The sequence below is a fragment of the Somniosus microcephalus genome, chromosome 2 (assembly GCF_052327205.1).
Source record: "Somniosus microcephalus isolate GS21.2 chromosome 2, FLI_Smic_1.0, whole genome shotgun sequence".
Classification (NCBI taxonomy): domain Eukaryota; kingdom Metazoa; phylum Chordata; class Chondrichthyes; order Squaliformes; family Somniosidae; genus Somniosus; species Somniosus microcephalus.
Genome location: NC_140988.1, coordinates 381810480 through 381836233, shown reverse-complemented (window position 1 = coordinate 381836233; position 25754 = coordinate 381810480). Strand labels below are relative to the sequence as shown.

The 25754-nt window shown below is 50.2% G+C and overlaps 1 protein-coding gene across 3 annotated transcripts in view; it reads left to right on the top strand.

Annotated features, from left to right (window-relative positions):
- Positions 1-14379: 14379 nt before the first annotated feature.
- LOC147123790 (rab11 family-interacting protein 5-like) overlaps positions 14380-25754 on the top strand; it is a 124850-nt gene continuing 113475 nt past the window's right edge. Inside the window, exon 1 of one of the 3 annotated variants that reach the window (XM_085976055.1) lies at positions 14380-14895. In XM_085976055.1, the coding sequence (XP_085832181.1) occupies positions 14546-14895 (350 nt within the window). In that variant the 5' untranslated portion in view covers positions 14380-14545. The remainder of the gene's footprint in view (positions 14896-25754) is intronic. The other 2 variants (XM_085976062.1, XM_085976069.1) reach the window with 2 other exon arrangements.

Here is a 25754-nt window from a genome sequence, read left to right as displayed (position 1 = left end):
CTCCTTTGACTCCACTCATTTCCTCCAAATTAAAGGTGTTGCTATGGGTACCCGCATGGGTCCTAGCTCTGCCTGCCTTTTCGTGGGATATGTGGAACACTCTTTATACCAGTCGTACTCGGGTCCCCTCCCTCACCTCTTTTTCCGGTACATTGATGACTGTATCGGTGCCGCTTCCTGCTCTCACCCTGAACTAGACAATTTCATTCACTTTGCCTCCAATTTCCACCCTTCCCTCACCTTCACATGGTCCATCTCCAACTCTTCCCTTCCCTTCCTCGACTTCTCCGTCTCCATCTCTGGGGGTAGGCTATTGACCAACATTCACTGCAAGCCCACTGACTCCCACAGCTACCTGGACTACACTTCCTCCCACCCCGCCTCCTGTAAGGGCTCTATTCCATTCTCCCAGTTTCTCCGTCTCCGCCGTATCTGCTCTGACGATGCCACCTTCCACACCAGTGCTTCTGACATGTCTTCCTTCTTCATCAACTGAGGATTCCCCTCTACTGTGGTTGACACGGCCCACGACCATGTCCGTTCTATCTCCCGCACTTCTGTCCTCACCCCTGCCCCTCCCTCCTGGAACCACGATAGGGTTCCCCTTGTCCTCACCTTTCACCCCACCAGTCTCCACATTCAACGCATCATCCTCCGCCATTTCCGCCACCTGCAACGTGATCCCACCACCAAATGTATCTTCTTCTCCCCTCCCCTTTCAGCATTCCATAGGGACTGCTCCCTCCGAGACACCCTAGTCCACTCCTCTATCACCCCCAGCACCCCTTCCCCTTCACCCGGCACCTTCCCGTGCAAGCGCAGGAGATGCAACACCTGCCCTTATACCTCCCCCCTTCCCACTGTCCAGGGCCCCAAACACCCCTTCCAGGTGAAACAGCGATTTACTTATACTTCTTGCAATCTAGTATACTGTATTCGCTGCTCACGATGTGGTCTCCTCTACATTGGGGAGACCAAACGCAGATTGGGTGACCACTTTGTGGAGCACCTCCGTTCCGTCCATAAGGGGGACCCCGAACTTCCGGTCGCCTGTCACTTTAATTCACCGCTCCATTCCCACTCGGACCTCACCGTCCTCGGCCTCTTGCATTGTTCCACGGAAACTCAGCGTAAACTCGAGGAACAGCACCTCGTCTTCCGATTAGGCACTTTACAGCCTTCCGGACTCAATATCGAGTTCAACAATTTCAGATCATAACCTCGGCCCCTATTGTATTTTTATATATTTTTTATCCACACCTTTGGTTTGTGATTTTTCCTTTTTTCTCTCTCCCACATGGCAGCTGTCTCTCACTCTGCCAGCGCATTTCACACTTCATCTCGAGCCATTGTCTGTTTCTTTACCTGTCCTATTACCATCTCGTCTCACCTTGAATATCTCTTAATGTCTCTTCACCTCTCACAGACCTTCCCTTTTGTTCTTTCATCCCCTCCCCCATTTCCCAGCCCCCAAACTGGCCTTTCAATCTGTTTCATTTCCTGCTTTTTTCTCAGTTCTGACGAAGGGTCTTCGACCTGAAACGTTAACTCTGTTTCCCTCTCCACGGATGTTGCCTGGCCTGCTGAGTGTTTCCAGCGTGTTCTGTTGTTATTGTCAAAATTCTAAGTTGGGGAAAACCAAATTTTGCGAAGCTCAGAGGGGATTTAGCCAAAGTGGACTGGAAACAGCTACTTGGAGGTAAATCAGTGTCAGAGCAGTGGGAGGCTTTCAAGGAGGAGATCCGGAGGGTTCAGACCAAATATGTGCCCTTAAAGCAAAAAGGTGGGACTAACAAATCTAGAGCCCCCTGAATGTCTAGAGACATACAGTGAAGGATAAAGAAAAAAAGGGAGGCGTATGACAGCTACCAAGGGCTAAATACTCCAGAATCTTTAGAGGAGTACAGAAAGTGCAGGAAAGCAAAGAGAGAGCATGAAAAATTCTGGGCAAGTAAAATAAAGGAAAACCCAAAGATGTTTTATAAATATATTAAGAGTAAGAGGATAACTAAAGAAAGGGTAGGGCCTATTAGAGATCATGAGGATAATCTGCGTGTGGAGGCGGGAGACGTCGGTAGGGTTCTTAATGAATATTTTGCGTCTGTTTTCACAAAGGAGAGGGGCGAAGCAGACATTGCTATCGGGGGGAGGAGTGTGAAATATTAGATGAAATAAACATAATGAGAGAGGAAGTATTAGGGGTTTAGCAGCTTTAAAAGTTGATAAATCCCCAGGCCCGGATGAAATGTATCCCAGGCTGTTAAGCAAAGCAAAAAAGGAAATAGCAGAGGCCCTGACCATCATTTTACAATCCTCTCTGGCTTCAGGTGTGGTGCCGGAGGACTGGAGGACTGCTAATGTGGTACCCTTGTTTAAAAAGGGAGAAAAGGATAGACCGAGTAATTACAAGCCAGTCAGCCTAACCTCAGTGGTGGGAAAATTATTGGAAAGAATTCTGAAGGACAGGATAAATCTTCATTTAGAAAGACACGGATTAATCAAGGATAGTCAGCACGGATTTGTTAAGGGATGGTCGTGTCTGACAAACTTGATTGAATTTTTTGAGGAGGTAACAAGGAGGGAAGATGAGGGTAGTGTGTTTGATGTAGTGTATATGGACTTTAGCCAGGCTATTGCTACATTTCCACATGGCAGACTGGTCACGAAGTTAAAAGCTCATGGGATCCAGGGCAAAGTGTCAAGTTGGATTCGAAACTGGCTCGGAGACAGAAAGCAGAGGGTAATGGTTGATGGGTGTTTTTGTGACTGGAAGGTTGTTTCCAGTGGGGTTCCGCAGGGCTCAGTACTAGGTCCCTTGCTTTTTGTGGTATATATCAACGATCTTGACTTGAATATAGGGGGTATGATTAAGAAGTTTGCAGATGATACTAAAATCGGCTGTGTGGTTGATACTGAAGAAGGAAGCTGTAGACTGCAGGAAGATATCAATAAATTGGTCAGGTGGGCAGAACAGTGGCAAATGGAATTCAATCCGTAGAAGTGTGAGGTAATGGATTTGGGGAGGGCTAACAAGGAAAGGGAATACACCCTGAGTAGTGTAGAGGAACAAAGGGACCTTGGAGTGCATGTCCACAGATCCCTGAAGGTAGCAGGCCCGGTAGATAAGGTGGTTAAGAAGGCATATGGAATGCTTGCCTTTATTAGCCGTGGCATAGAATACAAGAGCAGGGGGGTTATGCTTCAACTGTATAAAACACTAGTTAGGCCTCAGCTAGAGTACTGCGTGCAGTTCTGGTCACCACATTACAGGAAAGATGTGATTGCACTGGAGAGGGTACAGAGGAGATTTACAAGGATGTTGCCGGGAGTAGAGAATCTTAGCTATGAGGAAAGACTGGATAGGCTGGGCCTGTTTTCCTTGGAACAGAGGAGGCTGAGGGGAGACCTTATTGAGGTGTATAAAATTATGAGGGGCCTAGATAAAGTGGATAGAAAGGACCTATTTCCCTTAGCAGAGGGGTCAAAAACCAGGGGGCACCGATTTAAAGTAATTGAGGGAAGGTTTAGAGGGGATTTGAAGGTAAATTTCTTCACCCAGAGGGTTGTGGGGGTCTGGAACTCACTGCCTGAAAGGGTGGTAGAGGCAGAAACCCTAACCACATTTAAAAAGTACTTGGATGTGCACTTGGGATGCTCTAACCTGCAGGGCTACGGACCAAGAGCTGGGAAGTGGGATTGGCTGGAGAGCTCTTTGTTGGCCGGCGCGGACACGATGGGCCGAAATGGCCTCCTTCCGTGCTGTAACTTTCTATGATTCTAAACTTCAAATCCCACCAGGGCAATTTGAGAATTTGAATTTTGTTAAAATAATATCTGGAAATAAAAAGCTGGTCTTAGTAAAAGTGACCGTGAATGTTGGATTGTCGTAAAAGCCCAACTGGTTCGCTGACGTCCTTTAGAGAAAGAAACCTGCCGTCCTTAACTAGTGTGCGCCTATACGTGACTCCAGTCCCACTCCCCCGCTCTTTCCCCAGAGCCCTGCAAATTTTCCCCTTCAAGTATTTATCCAATTCCCTTTTGAAAGTTCCCATTGAATCTGCTTCCACCGCCCTTTCAGGCAGCGCATTCCGGATCACAACAACTCACTGGACAGATGCATCTGCGACAGGTAAATTGGTGAGGACGAGGTCAAGTAGGTTTTTCCTTCATGTTGGTTCTCTCACCACCCGCCACAGTCCTAGTCTAGCAGGTAAGTCCTTCAGGACTCAGCTAGCTCGGTCAGTAGTGGTGCTACTGAGCCACGCTTGGTGATGGACATTGAAGTCCCCCACCCAGAGTACATTCTGTGACCTTGCTACCCTCAGTGCTTCTTCCAAGTGGAGAAATACTGATTCATCAGCTGAGGGAGGGTGGTAATCAGCAGGAGGTTTCCTTGTCCGTGCTTGACCTGAAGCCATGAGACTTCATGGGGTCCGGAGTCAGTGTTGAGGACTCCCAGGGCCACTCCCTCCTAACTGTATACCACTGTGCCGCCACCCCTGGTGGGTCTGTCCTGCCGGTGGGACAGGACAAACCCAGGGATGGTGATGGAGGAGTCTGGGACATTGGCTGAAAGGTCTGATTCTGTGAGTATGACTATGTCAGGCTGTTGCTTGACTAGTCTGTAGGACAGCTCTCGACTGGGCTGGGTGTGCCACTGTCATGCCCGAAGCCTAGGTCAATGCCAGGTGATCTGTCCGGTTTTATTCTTATTATTGTTTTTCGTAGGGGTTGTGTACAACTGAGTGGCTTGTTTAGGCCATTTCAGAGGGCAGTTAAGAGTCAACTACAGGAAACTTTTTTTTATCCGGCACGGACGGGACCGACGTGGTGCCGGTTCATCAAAAATTCCGGATAACCGAGAGCTATAGTAAAAGATACGGAGCTGAGAGCTCCGTATAAAGCAACAAACCCTGTTGCTTAGCAACACGTGTAGAACAATGGCCACAAGTTCCAAGCGTCTCTGTAGCTTAGCAACAGCTGCAGCCACAGCCTTGCACAGCAACAGATCGAGGAAGGCAAGTAATAAAACTTACCTGAACCTCCTCCTGAATTTTGCCGGTTAACCGAGATTTCCGGTTATTTAGGTGCTGGTAAATCGAAAGTTTCCTGTACATTGCTGTGGGTCTGGAGTCACATATAGGCCAGACCAGGTAAGGACGGCAGATTTCCTTCCCTAAAGGGCATTTTCACAGTCATCATTACTGATACGAGATTTTTTATTCCAGATTTATTTAATTAACTGAATTTAAATTCCACAGCTGCCATGGTGGGATTTGAACTCATGTCTCCAGACCATTCGTCCAGGCCTCTGGATTACTAGTCCAGTGACATAACCACTATGATACCATTCCTGGTAGCACCCTCCCCAAGGCCTTGACATCCTTCCTAAAGTGCGGTGCCCAGAATTGGACACAATGCTCCAGTTGACGGCGAACCTGTGTTTTATACAGGTTTATCATAACTTCCTTGCTTTTGTACTCTATGGGCAGGATTTTCATTGGGCCGTGGAGGCGGGATTTGAGGCGTGTCGGGGGTTAAAATCACGAAATCGGGGGGCACGAACCCATCCCGCTCCCAACCCGCCTCCATGCCAGTTTCAACGGAGGGGGTACCCGCCCCGCACTGGGACCCGCCTCCCTGAGGCGGGAAGGGGATTAGTGCCAATTAACTGCCTGTTAACAGGTAGTTAACAGGCAGTTTTTAGCCTAATCCCTATTTTTATTCCTGAAGTGTGGGATTCCCGACGGCTCCAAACCACGCCAAGTTAGCGAGGCGGACCGTCGGGCTGAAGGGCTTGGAGGGTTCGAGATGTCCAGTGTTCAGGTGAGTGATGGGTGCATGAGTGCAGAGGTAAGTGTGTTTGGTGTGTGTAAAGTGTTTAAAGAAGTTTAATTACCTTTACTTACCTTTACAGCCTTCCTTCCTTCAGGTCTCGGGAGTCCCTCATTTCACTGGCACAGAAAGCAGAATGGTCGCGAGCTGTCAAAAGTTGCAACATTCAGCTTTCTGTTCTGGAGAGATCTCTAAATCAGCCTGAGAGGAAGGAATTAACTTAGTGTACAGATTGTCAGTGTTTGACAGCTTCACAGAGCTGTCAAACGCTGATATTTCATCTGTCAAAAGCTCTTGACAGATGAAATGTCAATCTGTGATGTCACCTGTTGCCGGGTGGCCCTTAATTGGCCTGCTGAGCCCGCTGGGCGGGGCTCAACAAGGTCAATCAAGTGAAAGTTGAGTGGGTTGGTCACAACTCGATGGAGGCGGGACTACAACCCCGAAAGTTGTAGTCCCGCCTCCTACACGCCTCCAGTATCAAAATCCAGCCCCATGCCTCTGTTTATAAAATGAAGGATCCCATATGCCTTTTTACCAACCTGTCCTGCCACCCTCAAAGATTTGTGGACATACACCCCCAGGTCTCTCTGTTCCTGCACCCTCTTTAAAATTGTACCATTTAGTTCATATTGCCTCGCCTCATTCTGCCTCCCAAAGTGAATCACTTCACACTTCTCTGCGTTAAATGTCATCTGCCGTGTGTCTGCCCATTCCGCCAGTCTGTCGATGTCCTCCTGAAGTCTGTTACTATCCTTCACATTTCCGAGTTTTGAAATCATGCCCTGTATACCCAAGGCCCGGTCATTAATATATATCAACAAGAGCAGTGGTCCTAATACTGACCCCTGGGGGACACCACTGTACACTTCCCTCCAGTCTGAAAGATAAACGCTCACCGCTACGCTCTGCTTTCTGTCCCTTAGACAAACTTATATCCATTGAGGCACTGCCCCTTTAATCCCACGGGCCTCAATTTTGCTAAGAAGTCTATTATGTGGCACTTTATCAAACACCTTTTGAAAGTCCATATACACAACATCAACCGCACTCCCCTTATCAACCCTGTCTGATACTTTATCAAAGAACTCAATCAAGTTATCAAACACCATTTACCTTCAACAAATCACTGCTGGCCAGAGCCTCCATCATTTCCACCCTTACTTCCCTCAGTAACCTAGGATGCATCCCATCCGGACCGGGAGACTTTTCTACTTTGAGTGCTGCCAACCTTTTAACTACCTCCACTTTATCTATTTTTATCCTATCCAATTTCTCTGCTGCCTCCTCCTTTACTGTGACATTGGAAGCATCCTCTTCTCTAGTATAGACAGATACAAAGTATGTTGTCGGGGCCCATAGCCTTTGCTGTATCCAATGTGCTCAGCCCTTTCTTGATATCACGTGGAGTGAATCAAATTTGCTGAAGATTGGCTTCTGTGATGGTGGGGACCTCAGGAGGAGGCTGAGATGGATCATCAACTCGGACCTTCTGGCTGAAGATGGTTGCAAATGCTTCAGCCTGGTCTTTTGCACTCACGTGCTGATCTCCACCATCATTGAGGATGGGGATTTCATGGAGCCTCCTCCTCCCATTAGTTGTTTAATGGTCCACCACCATTCACAACTGGATTTGGCAGGACTGCAGAGCTTTGATCTGATCCGTTGATTGTGGGATCAATTAGCTCTGTCTATAGCATGCTGCTTCCACTTTTTAGCATGCATGTAGTCCTGTGTTGCAGCTTCCCCAGGTTGGCACCTCATTTGTAGGTACGCCTGGTGCTGCTCCTGACATGCTCTTCTACACTCCTTATTGAACCAGGGTTGGTCCCCTGGCTTGATGGTAATGGTAGAGTGAGGGATATGTCAGGCCATGAGGTTACAGATTGTGCTAGAATACAATTCTGCGGCTGCTGATGGCCCACAGTGCCTCATGGATGCCCAGTTTTGAGCTGCTAGATCTGTTCTGAATCTATCCCATTTAACACGGTGGTAGTACCACACAACACAATGTGTGAAGATGGGACTTCATCTCCACAATGACTGTGCGGTGGTCACTGCTACCAATACTGTCATGGACAAATGGATCAGCGACAGCTAGATTGGTGAGGACGAGGTCAAGTAGGTTTTTCCCTCATGCTAGTTTTCACACCACCTGCCGCAGGCCCAGTCTGGCAGCTATGCCCTTCAGGACTCAGCCAGCAGTGGTTCCAGAGGGCATCAGTGCCGGGGTCCGGGCCTATTACGAGGCTCTGTTCTCTCCGAATGCGTGCAGTGAGGATGCGTGCAGAGTTTTGTGGGAGGGCCTGTCGAAGGAAGGTCCGGAGGCGACGAATAGCTGGTTGCTCCGCTGAGCCTGGTGGAGCTGACCGGCACCTTCGACCAGCTCTCGAGGGGCAAATCCCCGGGGCTGGACGGGCTGACCGTGGTGGTCCACAGGGTGTTCTGAGACGTCCTGGGGGGCGACTACGCACGGGTCCTGGGGGAAAGTCTGGTGACCGGGGAGATGCCCCTCTCTTGGCGCAGGGCGGTCATCATCCTGCTGCCCAAGAAGGGCGATATCCGCCTACTTAAGAACTGGCGCCCGGTCTCCCTCCTCAGCACGGATTACAAGATCTTTGCCAGGGCCAGGTCTGCTCGCCTTGGCACTGCGCTGGCCCACATGATCCACCCCAACCAGTCCTACACGGTCCCGGGCCGGACCATCCACCACAACATCCATCTGGTCTGGGACCTGGTCCACCATTCCCAGAGGGCTGGTCTGTCGGTCGCCTTCCTTTCCCTGGATCAGGAGAAGGCATTCGACAGGGTGGATCACGAGTACCTTTTCGGAACTGACATAAGAAAACTACTAGGCACTTGGTCTAAGCGTTAAACAAGGCTTTAATCAACTGTTTTACAACATGGAGGTCTAGTTGTGTCCTTCACTAGTTCCTGTTAAGAATGTCCTGCGCAAGCTGGGCCCGTGCCTGAGTATTTATACTCTCCCTGGACAGCGCCACCCGCAGGCCGCTCAGTATTATTTCATAAGTCTTTCTTTCAGGGACTCTGCGCGCATTCAGGTTCGATACGCATTTCGTCGCCCGGATACAACTTCTGTACGCTGCCACAGAGTGTCTGATCAAAGCTAATGGGTCTTTGACGGTGCCCCTTCGCTCCGGGAGAGGGTTGCGTCAGGGATGCCCCATGTCCGGCCAGTTATATGCCATTTGCGTGGAGCCTTTCCTGCTCCTCTTGTGGAAGAGGTTGACGGGACTGGCTTTGCAAGGGCCGGGCATGGATGTCGTCCTCTTGGCTTATGCCGATGACATGCTTATGCTCCTCATGGTCATGGATCCCGTTGACTTGCGGGGGATGCGCGAGTGCCAGCAGGTCTACTCTGCCGCGTCCTCTGCCAGGATCAACTGGGAGAAATGTTCCGGACACCTGGTGGGTCAGTGGCAGGTGGACTCCCTGCCGGAGGAGTTCAGGCCCTTCGCCTGGAGTACCACGCGCCTCCTCTACTTGGGAGTCTACCTTAGCCCTGCCGAGGACGCCTGGCCGGCGAACTGGCAAGAGCTGGAGGCCAAAGTCACCGCTCGCCTAGGGCGCTGGACAGGACTGCTCCGAGTGCTGTCCTACAGGGGTTGAGCGCGGGACATAAATCAACTGGTGGCCGCCATGTTGTGGTACCGGTTGGTCACTTTGATCCCTCCCCCCTGCATTTGTCGCCAAGATGCAGAAGAAGCTCATCGACTTCCTCTGGGACAAAAGGAAGCACTGGGTCTCTGCCACGGTTCTGAGTCTCCCGCTTAGGGAGGGCGGTCAGGCGCTGGTGTGCCTTCGCACCCAGGCTGCGAATTTCCATCTTCAGACCCTGCAGAGATACCTGTACGTCGAGGATCCTCCCAGATGGTGTGCGCTGGTGTCGTATTTCTTTCGCCAGCTGCACGGCCTCAATTACGACACGCAGCTCCTGTTTGTGAAACCGGGGGTTGCCCGTGCCTCTTTGCAGGAGCTGCCTGTCTTCTACCAGGAACTGGAACAAGGTCACCTGCAGATGGAGTTCTCCCCCGTCAGGAGTGGCGGCTGTCCTTCAGGAGCCGCTGCTCAGGAATCCACACCTCCACGACCGCGGGTTCGGGTGGCTGGCGGAGGGCAGGGCTGTGTCTGCCAAGGTGACCAGAGTCGGGGACCTGCTCGATGGCGGAGGAGCGGCGCCGGAGGAGCTGGCACAGCGTCTGTCCTGGGCCAACGTCCGGCTCGTGGCCAAAGCCATCGAGTCGCTGAAAGTGGCACTGGGCCCTGATTCCATTAGGTGTATTGAGGAGACTCAAGCATGTGGGGCGATCCCGTCTGAACTGACGGAATTCCTCATCGGCGCCCAGCCCCGAAACCCCTCTCGGGAACCGGCGCCTCACAACTTGAGCTGTCTCTGGGAAATCCCCTCTGTGCCTTTTCATTCTGCATGGAGGGGTTTCCTGTACGGGCTGCTCCTGCAAACTCTGCACTTTGTCATCCTTGTCTACCGTCCGGACACGCCTTGGCGTGCCATCTTGCCGTCCGGAGAAGGCGGGTTTCCCTAGTGGAGGGCCCTCTACTTGGCCTGGAGGGTGTTGCATGGGGCAGTCCCGTGCAATAAGATTTTAAGTCGGTTCACGGACTCCCAGCCTTTTCTGTGTCTGGGTTTATGTTTATGCCGAGTGTGAACTACATGAAGGGGCTGCTCCTCAATTTTTGGTTGCACTTCAGTCCCACGCTCCTGATCTTCGGTCACCCGGTGCGGAGGGGAGCGAGCAGCTCCTCATAGGACTGCTGCTGGGCATGGCCAAGGTGGCCATCAAGGGGGTTGTTCGGCCCGACTCCTGCCTCTCTTCCGCAGGTACGTTTACACCCGGGTGACCCTGGAGATGGAGCACATGGTGTCCACCGGCACACTCAAGGCCTTCAGCGACCAGTGTCATCTGCCAAAGCCGGTGCCAGGTGGTCCATCCAGTTTTATTCTTATTCATAGCAGTTTGTTAAAACAGAGCGCCTTTCGAGGCCATCTCAGAGGGCAGTTAAGCGTCAACCACATTGCTGCAGGTCTGGAGTTACATATAGGCCAGACCGGGTAAGGACAGCAGATATCCTTTCCTAAAGGACATTAGTGAACCAGATGGGTTTTTACAACAATCGTGGTCACCATTATTGATACTAGCTTTTTAATCCAGATTTATTTAATTAACTGAATTTAAATTTCACAACAGCCGTGGTGGGATTTGAACTCCCATCTCTAAAATCATTAAATCCAGGCCTCTGGATTACTAGTCCAGTAACATAACCACTACGCTATCGTTCCCACTGTACTGGAACAGCTTGACTAGAGGCATGTCTAGTTCTGGAGCACAAGTCTTCAGCACGATAGCCAGGATGTTGTCAGGGCCCACAGCCTATGCTGTATCCAGTGCACTCAGCCGTTTCTTGATACAGAAACATAGAAACATAGAAGATCGAGCAGGAGTAGGCCATTCGGTCCCTCGAGCCTGCTCCGCCATTCAATGAGATCATGGCTGATCATCTAAGTTCAGTACCCGGTCCCTGCTTTCTCCCCATACCCCTTGATCCCTTTAGCCTTAAGAAATATATCCAACTCCTTCTTGAATATATTTAATGTATTGGCCTCTACTGCCTTCTGTGGTAGAGAATTCCACAGGTTCACCACTCTCTGGGTGAAGAAATTCCTCCTCATTTCTGTCCTAAAAGGCCTACCCCTTATCCTTAGACTGTGACCCCTGGTTCTGGACTCCCCGACCATCAGGTACATCCTCCCTGCATCTAGTCTGTCCACTCCTGTCAGAATTTTGTAAGTTTCAATGAGATCCCCTCTCATTCTTCTAAACTCCAACGAGTACAAGCCCAATCGTCCCAATCTCTCCTCATACGTCATTCCTGCCATCCCAGGTATCAGCCTGGTGAATCTTCGCTGAACTCCTTCCATGGCAAGAACATCCTTCCTCAGATAAGGCGACCAAAACTGCACACAATACTCAAGATGTGGTCTCACCAAGGCCCTGTACAACTGCAGCAAGACATCCTTGTTCCTGTACTCAAACCCTCTCGCTATGAAGGCCAACATACCATTTGCCTTCTTAACCGCCTGCTGCACCTGCATGCTTACCTTCGGCGATTGGTGCACAAGGGCACCCAGGTCTCGTTGCACTTCCCCTTCTCCCAATCTATTGCCATTCAGATAATAATCTGCCTTCCTGTTTTTGCCACCAAAGTGGATAACCTCACATTTATCCACGTTATATTGCATCTGCCATGCTTCTGCCCAATCACCCAACCTGTCCAAATCATCCTGGAGTTTCTCGGCATCCTCCTCACAGCACACAGGCCCACCCAGCTTTGTGTCGTCTGCAAATTTGGAGATATTACATCTAGTTCCCTTGTCTAGGTCATTAATATATATTGTGAATAGCTGGGGTCCAAGAACCGATCCCTGCGGTACCCCACTAGTCACTGCCTGCCACTCGGAAAAAGACCCGTTTATTCCAACTCTTTGCTTTCTATCTGCCAACCAGTTCTCTATCCAAGTCAATACCTGGCCCCCAATCCCATGTGCCTTAACTTTACACGCTAATCTCTTATGTGGGACCTTATCGAAAACCTTCTGAAAGTCCAAATACACCACATCCACTGGTTCTCCCTTATCTATTTTACTGGTTCTCCCTTATCTATTTTACTGGTTACATCCTCAAAAAATTCCAGTAGATTAGTCAAGCACGATTTACCTTTTGTAAATATTCATGGAGCCTCCTCCTCCCGTTAGTTGTTTAGTGGTCCACCACCATTCACGACTAGATGTGGCCGGACTGCAGAGCTTTGATGTGATCTGTTGATTGTGGGATCGCTTAGCCCTGTCCATAGCATGCTGCTTCCACTTTTTAGCATGCATGTAGTCCTGTGTTGCAGCTTCCCCAGGTTGGCACCTCATTTTTAGGTACATCTGGTGCTGCTCCTGGCATGTTCTTCTACACTCCTTACTGAACCAGGGTTGGTCCCCTGGTTTGATGGTAATGGTAGAGTGAGGGATATGCCGGGCCATGAGGTTACAGATTGTGGTGTAATACAATTCTGCTGCTGCTGATGGTCCACAGCGCCTCATGGATGCCCAGTTTTGAGCTGCTAGATCTGTTCTGAATCTATCCCATTTAGCACGGTGGTAGTGTCACATAACACGATGGAGGGTGCCCTCAGTGTGAAGACGGGACTTCTAGGCTGACACTCCAATGCAGTGCTGAGGGAGTGCTGCACTGTCAGAGGTGCTGTCTTTTGGATGAGACGTTAAACCGAAGCCCCATCTGTTCTCTCCGGTGGATGTAAAAGATCCCATGGCACTATTTCAAAGAAGAGCAGGAGTGTTATCCCCGGTGTTGGCCAATATTTATCCCTCAACCAACATCACTAAAACTGATTATCTGGTCATTATCACATTGCTGTTTGTGGGACGTTAAACCGAGGCCCCATCTGCTCTCTCAGGTGGACATAAAATATACCACGGCACTATTTCAAAGAAGAGCAGGGGGGTTATCCCCAGTATTCCTGGCCAATATTTATCCCTCAACCAACATCACTAAAAACTGATTATCTGGTCATTATCACATTGCTGTGTGTGGGAGCTTGCTGTGCGCAAATTGGCTGCCGCGTTTCCTACATTACAACAGTGACTACACTTCAAAAAGTACTTATAGGAAAACAAATTAGTTCTGACACTGAAACGTTAACTCTGTTTCTCTCTCTCTCTGCAGATGCTGCCTGACCTGCTGAGTATTTCCAACATTTTCTGTTTTTATTTCAAAAAGTACTTCATTGGCTGTAAAGTGTTTTGGGACGTCCTGAAGTTGTGAAAGGCACTGTAGAAATGTGAGTCTTTCTTTTAGTTCCTGCCCTCTCTCTCTTCTGTGAATTAAAAAGACTTGCATTTATGTAGCGCCTTTCACCACCATCGGATGTCCCAAAGCGCTTTACAGCCAGTGAAGTACTTTTTGAAGTGTAGTCACTGTTGTAATGTGGGAAACGCGGCAGCCAATTTGCGCACAGCAAGCTCCCACAAACAGCAATGTGATAATGACCAGATAATCAGTTTTTAGTGATGTTGACTGAGGGATAAATATTGGCCCCAGGACACCGGGGAGGACTCCCATGCTCCTCTTCGAAATAGTGGCCATGGGATCTTTTACGTCCACCTGAGCAGACGGGGCCTCGGTTTAACATCTCATCCGAAAGACGGCACCTCCGACAGTGCAGCGCTCCCTCAGCACTGCACTGGGAGTGTTAGTCTGGATTTTTGTGTTCAAGTCTCCGAAGTGGGACTTGAACCCATAACCTTCTGACTCAGAGGCGAGTGTGCTGCCCATTGAGCCTCTAACAGTCCCTCTAATAGTGAGTGCACCGTCTTCTCTCCATTAGTTTTTCTCCAGCTTCTCTCCTCTCTTGATCAGTGCACTTTTCCTCCTGCTACTGTTGTGTGTGTGTGTGTGTGTGTGGGGTTTTTTTTTAAAAACAGGACATTCCTCCCTCCACTTTCTGCCTGGTATGTTTTCTTCCTCTCTCTCGACTGGTCATTTGAGCCGGGATCTCCGCCCCAGATTGACGTCAGTGTCCCGGGGCGGTGCGGTCCTGGACTGACACACTGCGGGATCTGGAGCCCCAGACCAGCAGCAGCGGCTGGGAGTGGAGTGGAGCAATGGCACTGCAGAACCAGCACTGGTCGCCCAGCCACGTCCAGGTGACCGTGCTGCGAGCCAGGGACCTGAGGGCGAAAGGCAAGCATGGAACCAGCGATGCTTTCGCCATTATCCAGCTGGGGAAGGACAAGTACTGCACCTCGGTGCTGGAGAAGACCCTGGAGCCCGAGTGGAAGGAGGAATGCACCTTCGAGGTGATGCCGGGCTGGGTCGAGCAGCCCCAGCAGCAGGGCAGGGAGCTGATCCTCACCATCATGCACAGGTCCCTGATGGGCTTGGACAAGTTCCTGGGGCAGCTCAGCCTGCCCCTGGCCACCGTCTACCAGGACAAAAACAGCAGGAAACCAGCGTGAGTTCTCCATCCCAGAATTATAATGACCAAACCGCCCCCACCCCCCTCCAAAAAAAATATTTGCACTTCAACGACAAGCTGGCAAAATGAGTTGGCAAACTTTGAGCAGAAGTTTTAGGTGCCACATTCTCTGCTAATATTTAATATGCTTTAATCTCTCTGGTGTTGTGCAATTTCCACATTGAAAAGTGCATCAAGAAATGTAGATGCTGTGTTTTTAAAAAAAAAAGAGTTTTGGGTGGGTGTCGGTGCAGCCTCTTGGTGGGGGGAGGGCCCGAGCTGATTCAGATTCGATCACATTTTGATTCAACGTTATTAAGTCTGATGAGCAAGGGTCGGTCCAGCTGTTGCTGCAGCCCACAGTGAGCTGCAGATGTGTTAAGCATCTCAATTGAGGGTGACTTTATTTGTGTCCATTGGCAGGATGATTAGGTGTCAAAAAATGTCTTTGTGGGGGGGAAGGGTTGTACTAAGTGTTCAGAGTAGGGAGGGGTGGGTGAATTCTCACACTGACTTGGCCAGTTCCTGTTGAAGAAGTCTTGCTTTAGCAAAAAAGACAAATGTGCATTTCTATAGCGCCTTGCACAACTCTAGGGCGTCCCAAAGCGCTTTACAGCCAGTGAAGTACGTTTTGAAGCGTGGTCACTGTTGTAATGTAGGAATCGCGGCAGCCAGTTTGCGCACAGCAAGCTCCCACAAACAGCAATTGGATAATGACCAGATAATCTGATGTGGGTTGAGGGAAAAATGTTGGCCAGGACACTGAGGAGAACTCCCCGGCTCCTCAAATAGTGGCCACACTTGAGAGGGCCTTGGTTTAATATCTCCTCCTAAAACATGACATCTCTGGCAGTGCAGCCCTCCCTCCGCACTGTGTTGAAGTGTCGGTCTGGATTATGTGCTCGAGTCTCTGGAGTGGTTTTTGAACCCATGACCTGACTTGGGCGTAGGTTGTATCAGGAAAGGATAAACAGGCTGGGTCTCTTTTTTCACTTGAAAAGAGAAGGCTGAGGGATGATGTAATAGAGGTCTTTAAAATTATGAAAGGTTTTGATAGAGTGGATACAGAGAGAATGTTTCCACTTGTGGGGAAGAGCATAACTAGAGGCCATCAATATAAGATAGTCACCAAGAAATCAAATGGGGAATTCAGAAGAAATTTGAGTGGTGAGAATGTGGAACTCGCTACCACAGGGAGTGGTTGAAGCGAATGGTACAGACGCATTTAAGGGGAGGCTAGATAAGCACATGAGGGAGAAGGGAATAGAGGGTTATGCTGATAGATTTAGATGAGGAAAGACGGGAGGAGGCTCGAGTGGAGCATAAACACCGGCATGGACTGGTTGGGCCGAAGGGCCTGTTTCTATGCTGTATATTCTATGTAAGCACCTATTTAAATGTTGGCCTGTTATGTGGCTGTGAGTGAGATGGGGGGGAGGGGGGGTCCTTTCCCCATATGGCTGCTGGATCAACATGTGGTTATGATGTGGCAGTCAATCTTGTATTCTCTTGGCATTTGTGGTGTTGGACGGGCAGACTGGGGAGGGCGAGGGCAGCGGACTGGGGAGGGAGAAGGCGAGGCGAACTAGGGTGGCAGACTGCGGACTGGGGAGGGCGAGGGAGACTGGGGAGGGCGAGGGAGACTGGGGAGGAGGACTAGGGAGGGGGAGGGCGAGGTGGACTGGGGAGGCGGAGGGCGAGGCGGACTGGGGAGGGTGCCGGTGAGGTGAGGCGGATTGGGTTTGTAAGGGTGTTGGCCAGGCGGACTGGGTTGGAGGGGGTACAGATCCATATTTTTTCCTGCTTCCAATTTGCTCTCCTTTCTCCTGAAGGTGCTTTCCTGTGTAAGAGTATTCAACCATCATTGACTGCCCTTGGGTACCATGACCTCGGGTATCTCGCCCACGTGGCCATGAGCCGAGACAGCGAGTGCTGGTTGGGTCGTCAATGTGGAGGAGGGAGACAGCCAAGTCCTCACTCGACAACCGCCTGCACTTTCCAGCAGTCTTCATTGGCTAGCGATAAGGCGTTGGCCCCCTGCCATTGTTTCCCCTGCCCCGCCCGCTCTGATCTAAGGATTCCAAGTCCATCTGTAGCATTGCTGTTGTTGCCCAGGTGGAGTCGAGCTCGCTCAGCGTAGACCGGTGACCGAGCCTGGCGTTCCCTGGGTCTGTTTGGCTCGGCACCACATCATGGGCCCTTGCGGTTCAACACTCTCTGCGCTGCTCGTATGGTCCTCTTAGCAGGAGGCTATTGAGCGTAGGGTGATCAAACAGCCCCAGAGAAAGGTTGCTTTCTAATTCCAGCATCTGCAGTGTTTTGCTTTTGCCAGAGTTTGGAATTGATGCCAAAACCAAAGAGGATTTTCGTTCGTGTTCCATGGAACATATGAGTGAGCGGGTGGATGTTGTAATCTTAGGGCAGTGTGCCCTGCGCAGGAAGTATTGAGTACACAGGCCCTTCCGTAATCCTTAATATTGTGTCTTTAAATAGACAGTGTGTGGCTCCTGTCGTTTTCTAAGTGTGGGTGTGCATGGGATGTGTCTGATGGGAATCCCTCGGGAACCTCAGACCCCCAGCTCCCCCTCTTTGTTTCATCTATGGTCTGTGCCTGTGCGCATTCCTCCCTCCCTTTCTCCCCCAGACAAGCCGGCCTGCACACACTCCCTCCTCCCTGAGTGGGAATTAAGACCCATCACACCCTGTCTTACTCAAACTACCCCCCCCCCCCCCCCCCCCGAAATGGTCTCCTCCACTCTCCTGTTCCCTCCCTCGGTCTCTCCCCACCCCTCCTGCTCCTCGCTGAACCCCCCCCCCCCCCCCCCAAACCGGCTCCTCGGTTTCCCCCCGCCCCCCTCCCCAAACCCTTGCTTTTTCTCTTCCCCCCCCCCCCCCCCCATGCTCCCTCGCCCTCCACTCCACGCTCCCTTAGCATCCTTCAACCTTCCCCTCCCCTCACACACACTCTCCCTCTCCCTTTTTGAAGTGACGTCATTACAACACTGAATCCACTTCAAAAAGTACTTCATTGGCTATAAAGCGCGGTGGTCGTGAAAGGCGCTATATAAATGCAAGTCTGTCTTTTTTTCTTTTCCCTCTCTGTTCGTAGGCTGCTGAAACCCAAGCTTCCTGTCCCCTAACTGCCCCTTCCTGATTCTCCTGCCTCTTCCCTTTTGACCCTGGCTGGTGTCATGACCCTTGTGGGACTGAGTCCTTCACCTGAGGACCCAGTGATAAAATGGGGCTACACCTGGAGATCTCCAGTAATAAAATGAAGCATTAGATGGAGCAGTGATGCTGACATTGGACTGGGAAATAGGATCCCCTGCGAGTGAGTCTAAAATGGAGGTGCTGGGAGATTTGTGACAATTTACTCCTGATTGTAACAACCGTTTGCGGACAGGAGCTTGCCTCCGCACAATGAGTATAAGTGGGAGCTTACCATGACTTTCTCTCCTTGTGAAAGTGCTCACACACACACAGCCTTAACGGTACATTAGTTCCAAATTTCTCCCTTTTATCTCTTTTTTTTTTCTTGGCAAAACATGTAATTTTCAGGAAATCTCGGTGGTTCTCTCCCAGACCAAGACTTGCATTTCTGCAGCACATCTCATTTTAAAATATCTCAATGCGTTTTACACAATTAATTAGTTTTTTTGGAGTGCAGTGACTCTTGTCATATACTCTCTGTGTAACTGTACAGAGTCGCTGTTTATTCAGCAGGGTAAGGGTCACTCACTGTAACTGTACAGAGTCGCTGTTTATTCAGCAGGGTAAGGGTCACTCACTGTAACTGTACAGAGTCGCTGTTTATTCAGCAGGGTAAGGGTCACTCACTAACTGTACAGAGTCACTTTATTCAGCAGGGTAAAGGTCACTCACTGTAACTGTACAGAGTCACTGTTTATTCAGGGTAAGGGTCACTCACTAACTGTACAGAGTTGCTGTTTATTCAGCAGGGTAAAGGTCACTAACTACAGAGTCACTTTATTCAGCAGGGTAAGGGTCACTCACTAACTGTACAGAGTCACTGTTTATTCAGCAGGGTAAGGGTCACTCACTGTAACTGTACAGAGTCACTGTTTATTCAGCAGGGTAAGGGTCACTCACTGTAACTGTAGAGTCACTGTTTATTCAGGGTAAGGGTCACTCGCTGTGTAACTGTACAGAGTCGCTGTTTATTCAGCAGGGTAAGGGTCACTCGCTGTGTAACTGTACAGAGTCGCTGTTTATTCAGCAGGGTAAGGGTCACTCGCTGTGTAACTGTACAGAGTCGCTGTTTATTCAGCAGGGTAAGGGTCACTCACTAACTACAGAGTCGCTGTTTATTCAGCAGGGTAAGGGTCACTCACTGTAACTGTACAGAGTCACTGTTTATTCAGCAGGGTAAGGGTCACTCACTAACTGTACAGAGTTGTTTATTCAGTAGAGTAAGGGTCACTCACTGTAACTGTACAGAGTCACTGTTTATTCAGCAGGGTAAGGGTCACTCACTAACTTTAGAGTCACTGTTTATTCAGTGGTATATTAGTTGAAATCATTTTGGGGAAACCGTAGAGGTGTTTTCCCTTTTGTAGGGCTGGTGGGTAACTAACTATGCGAGCCACAGTTTAAATGAAGAACCCAATGATGGTTTATTCTCCAAAAACCTTTTTTGTCGGTGGTTTTTAAAAAACCCCAACTAAAAGCAGAAATGAAAGCAGAAATTGCACAGCAGCATCCTTAAAGATAAGTTAACGGTCTGGGTGTAGACTTAAGTCAGAAATGGTTCTGGCCAAAGGTCCACACTCCACACTCGGGCCTGCCTGCCTCTTGTCTCTTCAGATGCTGTCACACGCGCGCAGTGTAGCGCCAGCAGTGTCTGCGCTTGTAGCTTTATCCCTTGCAATCCTCGAGGAGGCTGAGTTGAGCTCTGCCTACTCCCGGGTTGCCAACCCTGGTTGGACGTATTCCTGGAGATTTCATCTCGTGACCGCCTGCCTCCAAACAGCCCCGCCCGCTCCAATATTTTTATAACTACAGGCTGAGCCTCCCAAATCTGGAGTTCCGGACTCCGGGACGATTGGTGGCAGGGGTCCGGAATCCTTAAAATGTTCCGGAATCCGGACACCCTGAGGGAGGCTTATCAAAAAACTGGAAATAGCGCAACCTGGGCCCAGGCATTTCTGGACTTCGGACATCAGAAACACGTTCCGAAGTCTGGAAAAACCTGAAAACCGGCTCGGCCTCGGTCCCGAGGTTGCCAGATTCAGGATGTTCAAACTGTAATAATAAACAGAAGTGTTCAAAGAAAATGGCTTTTTGGGGGAGAGAGTGCCAGATTTCCGCTACCCTTTATGTGAAGAAGTGCTTCCTGACATCACCCCTGAACAGCCTGGCTCTAATTTTAAGGTTATGCCCCCTTGTTCTGGACTCTGCCCACTGCCTCCCCCCGCCCCTCCACCCCACCATAGGGTAGATAAGAGAGAAAAAGTATTTCCTATCAGCTCCTTCATCTTAAACAGCTCAATTAGCACCTAGCAGCAGCCGGGTGGTTGGATAGCGATCAAGAATCTTGTTTACTCTGCCGAGATAAAGTTCAATTCAGTCTGACTCTTCTGACAACCCACTGCCGAGGACAGGAGTCTTCACGTGGTTTTGAGTGTTTATCTGCGTGCGTGTTTTTTTAGTTCCCGCTCTGAGTTGAGACAAGTTCTTGGAGCATGACCAAAGCTCATGTGTTGTGTGTCAACTTGGCACCTGTCTCCATGTTGAACCTGAAAGAGTCTCGCTCTGAGCCGCCCATCCATCGTTTTTTTTAATTCGTTCCTGGGATGTGGGCGTCGCTGGCAAGGCCCAGCATTTATTGCCCATCCCTAGTTGTCCTTTGAGAAGGTGGTGTTGAGCCACCTTCTTGAACCGCTGCAGTCCGTGTGGCGAAGGTACTCCCACAATGCTGTTAGGGAGGGAGTTCCACGATGTTGACCCAGTGACGATGAAGGATCGACTGATATACTTCTAAGTCAGGATGGTGTGTGACTTGGAGGGGAACTTGGAGGTGGTGGTGTTCCCATGCGCCTGTTGCCCTTGTCCTTCTAGGTGGTAGAGGTCACGGGTTTGGGAGGTGCTGTTGAAGAAGCCTTGGCGAGTTGCTGCAGTGCATCTTGTAGATGGTACACACTGCAGCCACGGTACGCCGGTGGTGGAGGGAGTGAATGTTTAAGGTGGTGGATGGGGTGCCAATCAAGCGGGCTGCTTTGTCCTGGATGGTGTCGAGCTTCTTGAGTGTTGTTGGAGCTGCACTCATCCAGGCAAGTGGAGAGTATTCCATCACACTCCTTACTTGTGCCTTGTAGATGGTGGAAAGGCTTTGGGGAGTCAGGAGGTGAGACACTCGCCGCAGAATACCCAGCCTCTGACCTGACCTTGTAGCCACAGTATTTATGTGGCTGGTCCAGTTAAGTTTCTGGTCAATGGTGACCCCCCAGGATGTTGATGGTGGGGGATTCGGCAATGGTAATGCTGTTGAATGTCAAGGGGTGGTGGTTAGACTCTCGCTTGTTGGAGATATTCATTGCCTGGCACTTCTGTGGCGTGAATGTTACCTGTCACTTATCAGCCCAAGCCTGAATTTCGTCCAGGTCTTGTTGAATGCGGGCAGTGACTGCTTCATTATCTGAGGAGTTGTGAATGGTGCTGAACACTGTGCAGTCATCAGCGAACATCCCCATTTCTGAACTTAAATTAAAGGGTAGGTAATTGATGAAGCAGCTGAAGATGGTTGGGCCTAGGACACTGCCCTGAGGAATTCCTGCAGCGATGTCCTGGGGCTGTGATGATTGACCTCCAACAACTACAGCCATCTTCCTCTATGCTCGGTGTGACTCCAACCAATGGAGAGTTTTCCCCCTGATTCCCATTGACTTCAGTTTCACTAGGGCTCCTTCCTGCCACACTTGGTCAAAGGCTGCCTTGATGTCAAGGGCAGTCACTCTCACCTCACCTCTAGAATTCAGTTCCTTTGTCCATGTTTGGACCAAGGCTGTAATGAGGTCGGGAGCCGAGTGGTCCTGGCGGAACCCAAACTGGGCATCAGTGAGCAGGTTATTGGTGAGTAAATGCTGCCTGATAGCACTGTCGATGACTCCTTCCATCACTTTGCTGATGATTGAGAGTAGACTGATGGGGCAGTAATTGGCCGGATTGGATTTATCCTGGTTTTTGTGGACAGGACATACCTGGGCAGTTTTCCACATTGTCGGGTAGATGCCAGTGTTGTAGCTGTACTGGAACAGCTTGGCTAGAGGCGCGGCTAGTTCTGGAGCACAAGTCAGCACGATAGCCGGGATGTGTTTCGGGGGCCCATAGCCTTTGCTGTATCCAGTGCGCTCAGCCGTTTCTTCATACCATGTGGAGTGAATCGAATTGGCTGAAGACTGGCTTCTGTGATGGTGGGACCTCAGAAGGAGGCCGAGATGGATCATCCACTCGGCACTTCTGGCTGAAGATGGTTGAAAACGCTTCAGGCTTGTCTTTTGCACTCACGTGCTGGGCTCCACCATCATTGAGGATGGGGATATTCATGGAGCCTCCTCCTCCCGTTAGTTGTTTAATTGTCCACCACCATTCACAACTGGATTTGGCAGGACTGCAGAGCTTTGATCTGATCCGTTGATTGTGGGATCGCTTAGCCCTGTCTATAGCATGCTGCTTCCGCTTTTTAGCATGCATGTAGTCCTGTGTTGCAGCTTCCCCAGGTTGGCATCTCATTTTTAGGTACGCCTGGTGCTGCTCCTGACATGCTCTTCTACACTCCTTATTGAACCAGGGTTGGTCCCCTGGCTTGATGGTAATGGTGGAGTGAGGGATACGCCAGGTTGCACTCCAAGCAGAGAATTGGCTTCAGGGCTTACCGATGTGTGGATAATAGAAAACCAAACACAGTTGGAATCGTATGGAGCATGAACACTAGCATAGACCTGTTGGGCCGAATGGCCTGCTTCGGTTCTGTAAAATTCTATGTAATTCCATGTAACTAGATTTGCATAAAATAGTACATTGAATTTACAGCATAGAAACTGGTCCATGCCAGTGTTTATGCTCCACACGAGTCTCCTCCCACCCTACTTCATCTCGCCCTACCAACATATCCTTCTGTTCCTTTCTCCCTCATGTATTTATCTAACTGCCCCTTAACAGGCATCTGTGCTATTTGCCTCAACCGCTCCCTGTGGTAGTCAGTTCCACATTCTCACCACTCTCTGAGTAAAGAAGTTTCTCCTGAATTCCCTATTAGATTTATTAATGACGATCTTATATTTATAGATCCTAGTTCAGGTCTCCTCTACAAGTGGAAACATATCTATATCTACCCTATCGAATCTCTTCCGAATCTATTATCTTTTCAAGCCCCACTCCAGGGACTTGAGCACATAAAGCTAGGCTGACACTCCAGTGCAGTGCTGAGGGAGTGCTGCACTGTCGGAGGTGCCGTCTTTTGGATGAGACGTTAAACCGAGGCCCCCGTCTGCCCTCTCAGATGGATGTAAAAGATCCCATGGCACTATTTTGAAGAGGAGCAGGGGAGTTCCCTCCGGGGGTCACTGGATAGTGGTTAGGAGTGGGAACCCACTGTTATTTCCCTCCCCTCGCCCGGGGAACACTGGGCCACTTTGTTCCAAGCACAAAGTACGCTGTAGCTGCATGTAAGTTTATTGCGGCTTACTTTATTCTGTCTGAGCCGGGGCTCGCACAGTTGTTTTCAGTGCTCTTGGGGAGCGGGAAAGTCAACCAGTGACTCCCTTGCTGGGAAGTGGGTGTGAGGGCAGAGATCGTGCTCAGCTGTGATGCCCCGCATGGTCGAAGAGCTTGCCACCACTTTAACTGTCTGGAGCGTGACGAATGGCCACTTGGGTGAAGTACTGGAGGGGGGGAGACAGGGCACTGCTGTGGAATCCTATCTCTGCCAGGGATCTGTGTTGTGGGGAGTGAGGGAGAAATTAGACTGGGAGGGGGAAGGCCAACAGGGCAAAGCATGGTGCAGGAGCCGGCAGCTGTGGAGCCAGCCCGTATTGGCGCTTGCTGCAGGTTTTAGGAGGAAATCATAGAAATTTACAGCATAGAATGAGGCCATTCGGCCCATCCTGTCTGTGCCGTCCGAAAGAGCGCTCCAGCCTAATCCCACTTTCCAGCTCTTGGTCCGTAGCCCTGTAGGTTACAGCACTTCAAGTGCACATCCAAGTACTTTTTAAATGCGATGAGGGTTTCTGCCTCGACCACCCTTTCAGGCAGTGTGTTCCAGACCCCCACCACCCTCTACAACAACTTGTATTTATATAGCGCCTTTCATGTAGTAAAACGTCCCAAGGTTCTTCACAGGAGTATTAGAAGTCAAAAAATTGCCACTGAGCCACATAAGGATAAATTAGGGCAGGTGACCAAAAGCTTGGTCAAAGAGGTCGGTTTTAAGGAGCATCTTAAAGGAAGAGAGAGAAGTAGCGAGGCGGAGAGGTTTAGGCAGGGAATTCCAAAGCTTAGGGCCCAGGGTAGAATGTGGGAGGCCAGCCAGGAGTGTGTTGGAATAGTCAAGTCTAGAGGTAACAAAGGCATGGATGAGGGTTTCAGCAGCGGATGAGCTGAGGCAAGGGTGGAGACGGGCGATGTTACGGAGGTGGAAGTAGGTGGTCTTTGTTATGCTGCGGATATGTGGTCGGAAGCTCATTTCAGGGTCAAATATGACACCAAGTTTGCGAACAGCGTGATTCAGCCTCAGACAGATGTTAGGGAGAGGGATGGAGTCAGTGGCCAGGGAACGGAGTTTGTGGCGGGGACCGAAGACAATGGCTTTGGTCTTCCCAATATTTAATTGGAGATAATATCTGCCCATCCAGTACTGAATGTTGGACAAGCAGTCTGACAATTTAGAGACCGTGGAGGGGTCGAGTGAGGTGGTGGTGAGGTAGAGCTGGGTGTCGTCAGCGTACATGTGGAAACTGACGCTGTGGTTTCGGATGATGTCTCCAAGGGGCAACATGTAGATGAGAAATAGGAGGGGCCAAGGATAGATCCGTGGGGGACACCAGAGGTAACGATGCAGGAGCGGGAAGAGAAGCCGTTGCAGGTGATTCTCTGGTTACGATTAGATAGATAAGAATGGAACCAGGCGAGTGCAGTCCCACCCAGCTGGACGACGGTGGAGAGGCATTGGAGGAGGATGGAGTGGTCAACAGTGTCGAAGGCTGCAGACAAGTCAAAAAGGACGAGGAGGGATAGTTTACAAAGGATGTCATTTGTGACTTTGATGAGCGCCGTTTCGGTACTGTGGCAAGGTGAAAAAAGTTCTCGACTTCCCTCTAATCCTTCTACCAATTACTTTAAATCTATGCCCCCTGGTTATTGACCTCTCTGCTGAGGGAAATAGGTCCTTCCTACCCACTCTATCTAGGCCCCTTATAATTTTATACACCTCAGCAGAACATAGCCATGTGTGCAGCAAAACTGAAGCTGTGATGCGACGGCTGTTAAAAAGATATTTCAGGCTGCTCTTTCACGAGGCTGTTGAGTGAAATGCTTTTTTGCTGTTCACAACAGTGCCTTAATGTTCTGAGTCATCGCTCCCACACGTCCAGGCTTCGTACCGAGGGGCACTGGGAATGTAACAGGTTGCTGACACAGCGGGCAAGAGCTGAGTGCTCTGCTCGAGCTGGACTCTGTCCAGCCTGTGGATGTTAAGTACACCGCACCATTCGGCTGTTTATCACGCAAGGGAGGATTTTTCTCCTCGCCACCAGCCGCTCACGTGAGATCACGCCGGACTGATTTTGTTTCTTTGGGACGCTGGGCTTGCATGTCTTCTGCCGAGGGTCTGTGTTTAAAGC